We start from the raw sequence: 13,482 nt of genomic DNA, 5'->3' as shown, positions 1-13,482 counted from the left end.
GCTTTTAGTTTGGCATTTGATTCCCTGCTCTCCTTTCCTTTAGACATGTGCTTCTTCCCCCCCTTTTCTTCTCTTTCATGCAGAGCACCTTGGCTCCTGAAAGGAGGGGGGGGGGTGTTGGAGGGGTCCACAGTTATTCAATGTGAAGGCAGATGACATGCAGAGATGAGAGAAGAGGAGACAGCAGGATGAGAAAGGAAAGGAAAGGAGAGAAGGAGGCAAAGTGATGCAAAGAGATTAGAGCCGTCACAATATCAGATTATTGGTTAACATTCGATATCAATGCTGTATCAATAGAAAAGATTACAGGAGAGAGAAAACGCTGCCGAGGCCAACACTATGCTTTAAAACCACAACACAGGAGTACAGGAAGTTCAGTGTGGAGGCCACCACCATCATCCTCCTTAAATCCCAGCTGATCCGAAAACAAGCTAATACATTATCTATACTCGTGTTTGCAGCAAGCCTCAAGTGGCCACTGGAGGAACTGCAAGCACAGATTTTAAATACCAGGCCAACCTCACCAGGAAAATGTGCTTTAAGATTCAAGATTCAAAGACTTTTATTGTCAATTCACTCTATGTGTAGAACATACAGATAAAAAATAGGAATATGAACAAATAAAAATAAATATATAAGGTAACGCAATTCAGAAATAGCAGCAGTTACAGTGTAAAATGTGACAGAATTAATAAAATATCAGACAATAAATAATGTGCAAAGCCTGATTGTAATGTGCAGTAATACAGTGGCAGATTGTCTGTTTTGCTTTATTGTGCAAAGTTTTTGCAGCAGCAGCAGCAGCAAGAGTCATTTGTACAAGGTTGTTGTTGAAGTCAGTCCAGTGTCAGGGGGGCAGAGGGAGGAGGGGTGGGGGCAGGGATAAGAGTAAGAGTTCGGCAGAGTTAAGGTCAAGGTTTTATTTTTCTATTGGATGAAAACAAAACAGCTCACAGTGTCAGGGGGATCCAAACCCCAGAGTCCTGGGTGACTGTCTGTGCTGCATTGCATGGCCCCAGAGTCCCCCTGGTACTGTGTTATGAAGGGAAACATATCAATAGAGACCAAAACCAGGCTGTAGACATGTTTCTGCTCTAAAGCTGGACATTTTAATATGGAGCTCTCACTTGTGGAGCCAGCCCCCAGAGGCCGTGGGAGGAACTGCAGTTTTTGACACAGGCATGTGCTTCATACTCAGCCCTGAAGGTGGCCACTTGAAGGCAACCTGCAACACCACCATGTACTATTTCAAAATGAGAAGGTGGAGATGAGGAAACAGTATATTTTTATACACAAGAAAGGAAACAAGGAGAAAAGAGAAGGGAAGGGATGTGAAAGAAGAGAGGAGAAGAAAGAAAGAAGACAGGAGGAAATCAAAGGGGGGTGGGGGAGAAAGTGAGGCAGTAAGATGGAAGGAGAGGAGAGGTGGAGGGAGAAGAACAAGAAAGAAAGAAGAAATAAGCTCATGAGAAGAGAGGAGAGTGGATAAAAGAGTAGAAAGAGAGACAGAAATGAGGGAGACAGAAGAAGAAAAGAGAGGACAGGAGGAGGAACCAGTCGTTCTTTACCCAGAGGGGAGGCACAGCAGGGGGTGGTGGGGGTGAAGGGGGGAGACGGGCTCCTCATCCCTCTCTCTCCTCCAACTGAGCCTCCTTCTTCAAGGTCAGCCACACACACACACACACACACACACACAGGCAGGCAGGTTGGCAGACATGGTACACACACACACACACACACACACACACACCAACACACACAGTCGAGCTGAAGTAGAAAAGACGCCTTCTGCCCGCTTTTTTCTCTCTGACTCTGTGTACCAACCAGCCAAGTCTCAGTCAACCATCTGGAGATAAAAACATTCTTCCCATAGACACACACACACACACCGGAGACACACACTGTGTGTTTATGATAATAGACCAAATGCCTCTATTGATTCTTTCTCTTTCTGTGTCTGTCTGCGTCTGTGTGTGCATGTAAAATCAGTTTTTTATTTCTACAAGGAGAAGACGTCCCTCTGTGTCTTCAAACTTTTATCCTCGCACACATATTTCCCACACATGATTCATGGTCATGTCAATTTGGACCAAAAATAAAATGCTTAATACACATGAACACACAAAAAAAAAGCCTCATGCCGGAAAGGTAGCGTTCTTTCTTTGCACAGATTTTAATGAAGGTGTCAGAAACACTGCAAGTGTTGGAGAAACTGAGCAGCAGGGGTCTGAAATCAATGCAAAGTGGTAAAAACATGACCGCCTGAAACACAGAACACTCGTGTGTGAGAGATACTAGTGGTAGCATTGTGGCTAATGTGGTTATCATCATGATTAAAGATGAAGCTAGCTGCTTTTACATGTTTTATTCATATTACTGACCCCTGACGTGCTTCTTGTGGAGCCAGAGAGGTTGAAGATGAAGGTGGATTTTCTCTTGTTTTTTTAGCAGCACATGAACATCATGTTATCTGCCATCACCTGCTGCTGCAAACCAGAAGAGGACCTCCAGACCTGATCCACCTTATTCTGACGCTGGTGGCCAGGAAGTGGAAGTGTGAGGAAGCAAAAGTGTGAAAAAAAGTGCTAAGCTAAAAACAAACCCTCTTATTTAGCCTCTCATGTTGGACTGAAGGCAGACATGATGCTACATTAACTCACGATCCCATCTAGTGGTGTAATGTGGTATTGCATAATTGTATAGTGACAACAGATATCTGATTTATCACAGTTCATCACTACAAATGTCTGTAACACAACACAGCTGTGACGAAAAAAGTCATTTTTTTAATGATTAAAACTGACGATCTGCCAGTATGGGAACCAAGAGGAGCTTGTTATAATTTCTCTAACAAGCTATGTGTGCATTCTGTTATGTGTGATGATCCCTAACCTCTGACTGTGCTTCATTTTTACTCTCAACATCTGTACAAATTTAGTTTTAGGAGCTCATCTAGACACCAGGCAGAGTCTGTGAAGCTGCACAGATGGACACCTTCCACTACGTGTTTAATGTGGGGATGATGATACAGCACTCCAAAATAATGATTTCATTATTCACGGAGCTGTTTTGTATACGTTATTGACCATGTCTGTCTTGTCTTGTGTATTTAAAATACTGCTTTGTTTTTTTGTTTTTTTTTAAATTATGACTATGAACTCCTGGATGCCACCTCCAACCAGAAATCAGCAGCAATAAAGCTGCTAACAGGACGTAGACAACAGGCATCCTCCCCCCTACTGTAAAATATTCCTCCTCTCCTCTTTGGGTTAAAATTGTCTCCCCCCCCTCTCTTTCTCAGTCCCTTGACCCTCCTCCTCCTCCTCCACCTCCCGTCCATTTTTTTTTATAACTGGCTACAGATTCACTGCTGTTCATTACCCGGGCAGGGTCAATTCCCCAAACAATGTGTTTGGTGCCACAATAAAAAGGGTGTTTTTTATGGCGTGTAGCAGTAAAATGCTATTAAACAGATAAAACACCGGCAACGAGCATCAAGAGGATTATAAAAGGAATTGCCTTGATAAACTCCACATATCTGCGTGATGACAAACCAGCAGCTCTCCTTTCTCTCCAATGCTGGGAGGAGGAGGAGGAGGAGGAGGGGAGGCGCAGACAGAGGAGCACATGGTCGAAGATTTTGCATAGCTCTGCAGCGCCACCATGTGGGAAGGTTAAGCTGTGGTTGCAGGTTTATTCTGGTTCCAGTAATCCTGTCAGATTGTGTGTGATGCACAAACAGCATAAAATGAGTCAGTTATCTGTCACATCTCTAAACAATTTGACTAGACTATTTGATAAATGTTGTATATTTATCTAGATATATTGTATATTCATCAATTTTTTCTTCATGTTAGGTGTAAAATTGAGAATATTGGGTCACAAGTAGGCTAATAAACCAACATCTATAATATATCATAAATGCATTAGAGAAAATTAAGTCCTCGAATATTGTTCAGTTTATCCTTTAAGACCCAATTTCTCACTAGAGACAGACATCTCTATCTATACTAGACAGATCTATATATAGAGACATCTTAGATACCTGCAGGTATCTTTAGACTGGTCTTATGCTCCCCTCTTGTGGTAACAGGGAGAATTGCAGCACTAAAGTTAGCCTGAATGAATGAACGCGTCATTGTATCATGACAGTTCACTCTATTAAAGGACACAGTGACTAACAATAGTTTAACATTCCAGTAAGAAATCATTACAACCTGCAGAGCATCTTTGGAGAGAATGTTATTATATCTGCAGGTTTACAGTAAACCGAGCGACAGTTCCAGTTATATTAGCTCTAATAACTCTAAGACTAGCATGTTTAGCTAACAGATTATTGTATTTTTTTGTCATATAATTATTAAACTGCGTATAAACCGCTTATTATATGATTCTGTCGTTTCGCCAGGCGCTTTACGAGGCAGGGGGGAGTCGTTACGATTCGTTACTTCTCGGCATTTTCCGACCTACTCCGCTCGCACTTCGTTCATTTCCGGTCAGCGTCGCCATCTGCTTTCTCGTCCTTCTCCAATCTCCGTGTTGTTGTTCCCGGTGACGCGACGGAGGTGTAGCCTGACGCGGGCTCTTACGTGTCGGCCAGAATAAAAGTGGAGCTCCGGAGGCCCGGGAGTGACGAAGGGAGTCTGTATCGGTAAGGACGAAACCGTGTCCGGTGCTCAGAGGAGACGGGACGCGGTCGTAGAAAGTGTGGGTCTGGTCGGGTTCGGCCCGAAGGAAACAAAGAGATCATGGCGCCGCGGTGTGTTTGTAGCAGGATGGAGGGAGGGGAGGCTGCGGCTGTTCGGGAGAAACGGAGGGAACTGTGCGTCTTTAACTGTGAACCGGGGCGCAGTTTGTGCGTTAACAGCGCAGAAAGACACGCTGATTGAACTTCTGTGTTGTTAAAACGCTCATGCTGGTAAACGATGCTCTTCATGACTGGAGCATTATGCGCAAAGATTTGCGCTATTTTCTGCTGAAAAGGCGCAATGAAAACACCAGCGGTGGTAGTTTTTTTTTTTTTTACAATCTCTCTCTAATCTGCTCAGATTAATTTTATTTTCTATTTATTTCTGTAGCAGCTGATATTTTGAACGCCAGTTCAATCATTGCTCATATTTTGCGTGAAGTTGCGGGCTGTTGCGTCTGGTTGCTGAAACATGAACTCGGGCCTGTAGATTTAACACAACATCATCATCGTGTGTTTGCGGTCGTTTTTTCTTGCGTGTTTTTAACAGCGTCTTGTCTCCTGGGATGTGACCGGTGTGCGCTGAGGGGGCGTTGCCCGGCCATGTGGCTCTGCTGTCACACACAGAGCATCCGAGTGATTTTTGAAAAGCAGAGGGAGAAATGTGTAAAGCCAATCATGCAGCGGAGAGACGCTACGCACAGTGTGAGATCACTGAGCTCACAGTGAACAACACGTTCCAGATCAACACACACACACACACACACACACACACACACACACACACACACACACACACACACTGCGCAGCCTGAGTCAGCCAGAGATCACATCTGTTAAGCTGCTTATAATAATCAATATGCACATAAACAATAGTCACAAAGAGTTTCAAGTCAACAATAACTCTCTCTCTTCAATTTGTGCTTCACTTGTCTCTATAATCAGTAGCTGATTAATTACATACCACCCTTTCAAAATACTTCTAATGCAGATTATTTGTGGCTGCACTGAAAATATTGTAATAATGTGAATGGAGCATATTGTTATCAATATATCACTTATTAAAGAGGGAAACTGATAAAAGGTATTTAGAAGAGTTGTTGATTTGTGACACTTTAGTAGAAGGTTCTGTGTCCACTGTGGCTCTGAATGCAGAACAAGTAAAGAGATTTTTCTGAATTAAGATTAGATAATCCTTTATTATTCCCCCATAGGAGAAATTCTCAATTAGTCGTTGGCACTAGATAAAGTTGTGACCATGTGGCAACACTTCAAGTGTGTAAATAGATAAGGAATATATATCTGAACAACATGAGCTTTGTAATACTCATTTTCCTCTGTTACTATAAAAGCTGTGTTGGTTGCTTCTCTATAATTTACTGTACAAAGAGCCATAAAGCCTTATTTAACACCAGATCACCGGTAATGGCCACACAGGCTTGTTGTATCTCATTGAACTTCATATTCTTTTTTTTTAAACTGTGTCTCATTTTGACCCATGTGTGACTCATAGTGTTATAAATATCACAGTAGGCTTGTGCAAAATCGTATCGTGTGCAATTAATCGTCAGATTAATGCGGCGTAGTCTCACCATCACCCGCGCACATGTGAGCCCACAATAACAATAATGGTGGAAGGCAGTGGTGTTCAGTTAAATAATGCGGAGCAGCACGTTCCTAACATAAGTTCAACGTCTGTCACCATAAGAGGACACAACACTACACTACAGCTGTATATAGTGCCGCGACATGCATTAGGTGAAGCGTGGAGCGTTGGTTGTTGCCATAGTAACTGAATTTTTGCTCGTATCAAAGGAATGAACTCCGATCTTTATTTACGGACTCCATAGCAACATAGGAAACATTACAACAGCGAAGTCTCCTCCAGCAGATATTGGAAAGAATTCCACTCAGCCGAGAATCCACGATACGTTTAGTCATCGTGCTCCTTACGACCAAACTAAGCGCTGGAAGAACGTAACGTAGGTTGATTTGCACAGACACACATTTAAATGTGAAATTGTCCGGTTTCTTTATTTGTTTGTTTTTTCTGCTGCTGTTCTACAGTCTGAGTGAAAACATGCTCTAGTGTGGGACATATTCCAGTCACAGGTTCAGTTGCGCAGACACATTTTTTAACTTGAAATAATCACTGATGTGACTTTTCTGAACTTATTTGTCTATTTGTCTGTTTAATTTTAATGTTGACATGCTTTGTGACCTTAAGATAAAAACATTTGAAGGACAAAGTTACTTTAAATGTTTGCTTCATTATTATTTTGAAGCAGTTTGTGCCTCAATATTATCAATACATATTTCCATGGCTGGTTGGTGCCTAATCACCAGCTTAGCCTGTTAGAATTGTTACGTTCCCCAGTTAGTCCAGGGGATGAGGGGAAGCAACAATAATGTTACCCAGGCCTGAGAAAGAGACAGCAGTCGGAAACAGTGACTATTAATTAAATTTATTAACTTAAATGAATAACAAAATAATAAATTAAACACAAAAGCAAAACTAAAAAGATCAGCGCTGATTATCATGCTCTAGTCCCTCTGGATGGAGCAAAGACGCATGGTGGGTGCGTCCACAAGTTGGCCCACACTGGCCCTGGCCATGTGCACACCTCCAGTTGATATACTTCTGCTGACAAGGGCCAAGTGGCCTCAGGTGTGGATGATCCACTTGGTTCACTGGAAGCACTTGGAAACCTGCACAGAAAACAGAGACAGACATACACACAACAAATACCGGCACGTAACAGAATGAAGTAGTTAACTTGACTGATGATTTGTCGGTATCATGCTAGAACACTGTGCCAATTTAGAGTCAAAAACATGCAATCGTCAAATTAATCGTTATCGGCTAAATGCCACAATTAATCGTGATTAATTTTTTTGCCAATATCGCCCAACCCTATATCACAGTAGAAGGTAAATCACAATAAATGTGACCCATACACTACAAACACAGACAGCAGTTGTCTCGCCACTAGCAAGCACACCGTCAGTGCCTGAGGACCTTTTATGACTCCGTGGTGGCAGCAGCCATCCTCTGTGGAGTGGTCTAGTATTTAGTCAGAAAGTGAGCTGACTGATACGGAAGGCCAGCTCGGTCTTGGGTTCCCCCCTTGAGCCTGTGGAGGTGGGTGGAGATCATCCCTGATGGAGAACACCTCCCACCCTGTGCACAGCACTGAGCAGCTCAGCTCAGTGTCAGGCTGGAGGAGCACTACCTCAGGTCCTTCCTTCCTTCCTGCTGCCATCAGTCTCTACAGTCAGACCTTACCCAGTAGAGCACATACACACGCACAGACACACAAATACAGCAGAACAACTATACTACCTCCTGTGTAGTTTCATGTGTAGTTAGATTTCTGTGGCTCCTTTTTATTTAGTTTATTATGGTGCAATAACTGCGTTAGGGTCCAAACAGCTAAACTAGTCATCATAGGTCATCAAGGATCATATAGATGTTATAGCTCCAGTTGCATAAAAGTTTTTCTTAATACTTTTTCCTCAGCTCATCCAATGAAGATGGAGTCAGCAGTGGAGGTTCAGCAGGGGGTAGAGACTGCTGTGACTGAGACAGAAACCCATCAGATCACTCCAGCACAGATCGCTACTTTGGCACAGGTAAAAACATAATGTCGACATTATCATCGCTGCATTAAAGTGCTCATGTCAGACGACACAGTGACATGTCCTCTGAATTTTAGGTATCGATGACAGCAGGACACGCCACAGCAACCGGCCCCACGGTCACGCTGGTACAACTTCCCAACGGTCAGACAGTTCAGGTCCACGGTGTCATCCAGGCTGCACAGCCCTCTGTTATCCAGTCACCACAGGTCCAGGCGGTGCAGGTGAAGACCACAAACACATCTGTTTTGAAATGATTTGTGTTGGTATTAATATGTTACTGTCTTTGTTTGCCCAAGATCTCTGCCATAGCAGAAAGTGAAGATTCACAGGAGTCAGTTGACAGTGTGACTGACTCTCAGAAGCGCAGAGAGATTCTATCCCGGCGCCCCTCATACAGGTAACATGTCATGTAAAAGGAAAAGTATAACCGGACCTTTGCGCTCATGAACTAGTTTGTCAGTAACTCACACGGGTGCTTTTCCCCGCAGAAAAATCCTGAACGACCTTTCATCCGACGCACCAGCTGTCCCTCGTATCGAGGAGGAAAAGGCTGAGGAAGACTCATCAGCTGCTGCCGCCACGCCCTCCATCACCACCGTCACTGTGCCAACACCCATCTACCAAACCAGCAGCGGCCAATACAGTAAGTAAAAGCTTTATGTGCCGGTTCCTGTGCCACAGTACATTTTTCTTTTTCTTTTTTTTTTTTAAAAATATTTCCTTCTTTATCATCCTTGTCACCAAACACACAGTTGCCATCACACAGGGTGGAGCCATTCAGCTGGCCAGTAACGGTACAGATGGAGTCCAAGGCCTTCAGACTCTGACCATGACCAACGCAGCAGCAGCCGCCCAGCCAGGAGCCACCATCCTACAGTATGCACAGACCAGTGATGGCCAGCAGATCCTGGTTCCCAGCAACCAGGTGGTGGTCCAAGGTGAGCTTGGAAATCCAGGATCTTTCATAATAGAAAATGATTTCTTCTTTATCAGAGTAGTTTGCCAGCAAAAACAACAAACAAAAACAAACTCACCTTGCCAACCTTGCCATCTAGCTACCTCCGGTGATGTCCAGGCCTATCAGATCCGGGCAGCCCCTGCCAGCACCATCGCTTCCGGGGTGGTCATGGCGTCTTCCCCTGCACTGCCCACCCAGGGTGCCACAGAGGAGGTTACCAGAAAACGAGAGGTGCGCCTGATGAAGAACAGGTATGAACAGAGAGGGAATGTGCAAGTACAGCATCCCTAGTTTATGGATAACAAATCAGTCCAAAATGTTAGAGAGGAAGCCTGTTGTTAGAAGCCTTTAGTACTGACTACACAACCCCTAAAAACCAACCATAAACAGAAACAAAAACTCAACGTGTTTCTTATCCTTCCTGCAGAGAGGCAGCCCGTGAATGTCGCAGGAAGAAGAAGGAGTATGTTAAGTGTCTGGAGAACCGAGTGGCCGTCCTGGAGAACCAAAACAAGACACTAATTGAAGAACTTAAAGCTCTCAAAGACCTTTACTGCCACAAATCTGAGTAGTTCTTCTCCTGAAATCCAAGCTGGGCTAAGTAGCACTTCAGTTCCTCTACTATGACTGTTTGATTCTGCCTGCCTGGCCTTCCATCTAACTCTTTTATTTCGACAGACTTACCCAATCCAGATCGACTAAATAATTCCAAGTCTAATAAAAATACAATTTGGCAATAGCCTTAAGAAGGTAAAGCAAAGTCAGCTGCTTAACATGTTCCCTCACACACACACACACACCTCTGTCTGTCTGGTTGTTGTTGAGTTGTTTTACATGAAAAGTGCCAAAGTCCAGAGCTGCACAGGAAATATTACCCTCAAAGCCTGGTCGTGCTGTGCCGTGCCACAGACTCGGAGTTGGAATTCACTTTTACACCACTGTCATTAAACGTTAGCCCGAGGCCAATCCTCTGTTACAATAGGACTAGCTTGGCCCAATGATCAACACCGAGCTCAGAAGTTCACAACTACTTGCATAGTAACACATAAAAAGTGCAACAACACAAGACAACCCAGCTAAACAACTTAAGGGTGCATCAGTAAGAGGTTTACGCAATTATCTTTGGTCTCTTCACTGAGCTAGCATCTAATATGTAGCTGGACACCCATAGTTAAAACTATAAAGTTAATCATGGGTGATGTAATCATCCCAAGACACAGTACAGGAATAGGTATTCTGGGAGCTTTTTTTTCGGTAACCAGTCAGTGTGCCATCTTAATCTTTTTGCAACTGTTATTTTTAGGTAAACTTAAGTAAAGTAAAAAAGAAGCACTTGTTGGCCTGACCACGTTAAATTAAAGAGGGGAACGTCTAGGCCAACCCTCAAGTGTTTATGTTGCATTTCGGTTTAACTGTTGGACATTTTATTGGACTCCAGTTGAGTATTTGTGTTTACTATGTAAGCAAAAAAAATCCCCCCATCAACATGGCCTAGGAGCATGGCTGTTGTTGCTATGGTTACCTTCAGTATTTTGATTATTCACTGGCCAGAACTACGATAACGAACTATGATAACATGATCCAGCTTGTAAAAACTTTTGTTTACTTTTATATACATTCAAGTTGTGATATTTTATGCCTGGTACACTCTATGGTACATTTTATGTTCAGAATATAACCTTTAAAAAAAAAAGATGTCATGTAAGACTTCAGTTCAGTTTTTTCAGTCGATGAGTTTAAATTTCTACTTGATGCACGTTGTGATCCATTTAACTGAGCACAGACAACTGTTTTTAAAAATGCTACCAACTGCCGATCATAACGGAACTGGAACTGGATGTGTGTGATCAGACAGGACATGTTGTACAGTACAGTTTTCCTTTCACTCACGTTGCTTTTCTCCTTTCTGGCTGCTGCTACAGTAACATCAATAGAAGGCTGGAGTGCAGTTTTAACAAAAGATGATTATGTTCAGACCTGGGAGGACCAGTTTGTAGGATTTAACAGAACCAAATAGAAGAAAAGGTCAAGATTATATTGCTGTATAATCATCTGTAACCAGTGTACTAATTGGTCAAACCTTTGCTCATACAGGGTATTGTCATGTTGTGCTGACACGTTACTACAGTAGCCCAGAAGAGACAAACTGAGCGCTAACTTTAGATAACATATGCTGAAGCGGCAGCTACCATGTGTTCTGTTTAAGATGGGTTCGTGTCAATCACAGGTCCTTTAAGTCCAGCTGAACAAAAACAATAAGATGATTTTAATCTGATTTTCATCCTCAGATATTAGTACTCGATCCTCTGAAGGACTAAAAGGTTAAAAAATAAGATTCAGGTTGAACAGAAGGCATCAGCATGTTCACTTTTCCATGTCATCATTTCTGTGTTATATGTGTTATATATAGATTCTGACAACATGCAGAGGCATTTTTTACTGTATGTAGCCAATTGGACTCTTTGTGAAAGCAACAGAAGATATTGGCTGAGTTTGACACTAATAATCCATAAAGATGTGCATTCTGTTTGAGGGAGATTACTCTTGTGGGACTGTGTGTGGTTTTGAGGAGATTTGTGTGTGTGTGTTTATTTTTTATATTACTGTACATAGACTCTACAGCATGTGTAGATCTTCTGTATTTCTGTTTCTTTGATATGAAAAATGTTCTTATGGCTTGTATGAAACCAATTTTTGCATATTTGTAACATACGTCATACGTGTATAGTTGAAAGCAATCGATGTGTGTGTTTATGTAATCCACCAGGCCTACCACGGTCACGGCAGCTAGTGTACGGTTTAAAAAAAAAAGGCCTTTGTCGGAGATGTTTTAGGATATTTTTGGGTGCTGTATCTGTTTAGGATTGACAGTATTTGTTTGTAGAAGGGCGTCTGTTGAGAGCAGTTTTGGCCCACGACTTCTATCAGTCTCATAATAATTACAAGTTTTGGTAATTTTAGAATTTTGTTCTCTGGTTTTTATATTTTTCACATCATCACAAATGAATGAAAGCACAATTTTTTATTTTCTTTCTGCTGAAACCTTTTTTTATGTTAACTTTATTCAACTTTAACAGTATTTATTTCAGTTAACCTGCACTTATTCAGTGGTAAGATACATCTCGAATTCAAGATGTTGCTCATTTTAACAGGAAATCGTGTGTGATATTTTTTTTTTTTTGGGGGGGGGGATAAAATTACTGTTAGTGATCGCTCCCTTGAAAACAACAACTCGACTCACTAACTTCTATTTTGGTCCATTTCATAGCTTCTCCTGGAGCTTTCAAGTGTATCTCACAGTGCTTATCAGCACATTAAATGGACTCGTTGGCATAAATTTAGTGTGTGATGTTAATAATAAGTCTTCTCTCAGATGTGGTCTTTGGTCTGACAGCTCTTGAAGCTATTAAATGGACCTTGACTTAACATCACGCTGACTTCAAATAAACCTCTGTGGTCATCATGTTGGCAGTGAGGTTAGCGTGTACTGTACGTGTTGTCCCTGTGTCATGGCACAAATCACACCTTGGGCCTATCTTGATTGATCAGAGGAGAGCAAACGGTACATTCGATAGAACCCATAGTTAGTAATAATTATTGTGATCAGTGCCAGGGCTCTAAAGCATTGATAGCACTCAAATGATATAATAATGGTGCCATTATGATATTACTGAGATGAGTGTATTCTAATATATATATATTTACATATACCTGTATATTTTCCACCCCTTGTAATTCACACATCCAGTGCTGGTGCTGAAAAAAAAGGTAATAATCTTCTCATGTTCATTTGATATAGTAATTTCAGCTTTGTGATGTATCTTTCCAACTATAGCAGTGTTTTGATTTTTGTGTATCCACAGGCCTCATTTGTGCATGTAACAGATTGCTATCCATATGTGTAAAAGTATATATAAAAATTTATATATATATATATATATATATATATATAGAATTTCTAGAACAGTAATGATGATGTTTTTTCTAACTTTTAATGTGATGAGTTTATATAATGCCACTTTTACAATATAGATACCGTAGTATCTTGTAGAGACAAGGTTACCAAATGATGCATCATATACCGTTTGTTTTAACGTTGTCGCATTATAAAATTATACCAGCCATTATTTCAAAGTGCTGTTAATCTGACGTTACATCACTCTTTTTGTAAACACTTTCTATGTCACAATAAACT

The 13,482-nt window shown here is 41.8% G+C and overlaps 1 protein-coding gene across 1 annotated transcript; it reads left to right on the top strand.

Annotated features, from left to right (window-relative positions):
* The first annotated feature begins 4,505 nt into the window (after positions 1–4,505).
* Positions 4,506–12,247, top strand: LOC114426503 (cyclic AMP-responsive element-binding protein 1-like). The gene is made up of 8 exons (XM_028393948.1): positions 4,506–4,651; positions 8,208–8,320; positions 8,404–8,550; positions 8,626–8,726; positions 8,818–8,972; positions 9,082–9,267; positions 9,385–9,538; positions 9,715–12,247. Exons 2-8 carry the CDS (start codon positions 8,216–8,218, stop codon positions 9,857–9,859), a joined length of 993 nt encoding a protein of 330 aa, XP_028249749.1. The 5' UTR covers positions 4,506–4,651; positions 8,208–8,215; the 3' UTR covers positions 9,860–12,247.
* Positions 12,248–13,482: the final 1,235 nt, after the last annotated feature.

The sequence above is a fragment of the Parambassis ranga genome, chromosome 21, assembly GCF_900634625.1.
Source record: "Parambassis ranga chromosome 21, fParRan2.1, whole genome shotgun sequence".
NCBI lineage: Eukaryota > Metazoa > Chordata > Actinopteri > Ambassidae > Parambassis > Parambassis ranga.
Note: the sequence above shows the minus strand (reverse complement) of the source record. Positions and strands in the feature narration are given on the sequence as shown.

Excerpts from the sequence above, each read along its gene's own strand:
- LOC114426503 (XM_028393948.1), top strand. The coding sequence starts at position 8,216 with ATGAAGATGGAGTCAGCAGTGGAGGTTCAGCAGGGGGTAGAGACTGCT. Across the intron at positions 8,727-8,817 it reads TCCCGGCGCCCCTCATACAG|AAAAATCCTGAACGACCTTT; the intron begins GTAACATGTCAT and ends TTTTCCCCGCAG. Across the intron at positions 9,268-9,384 it reads CAACCAGGTGGTGGTCCAAG|CTACCTCCGGTGATGTCCAG; the intron begins GTGAGCTTGGAA and ends CTTGCCATCTAG.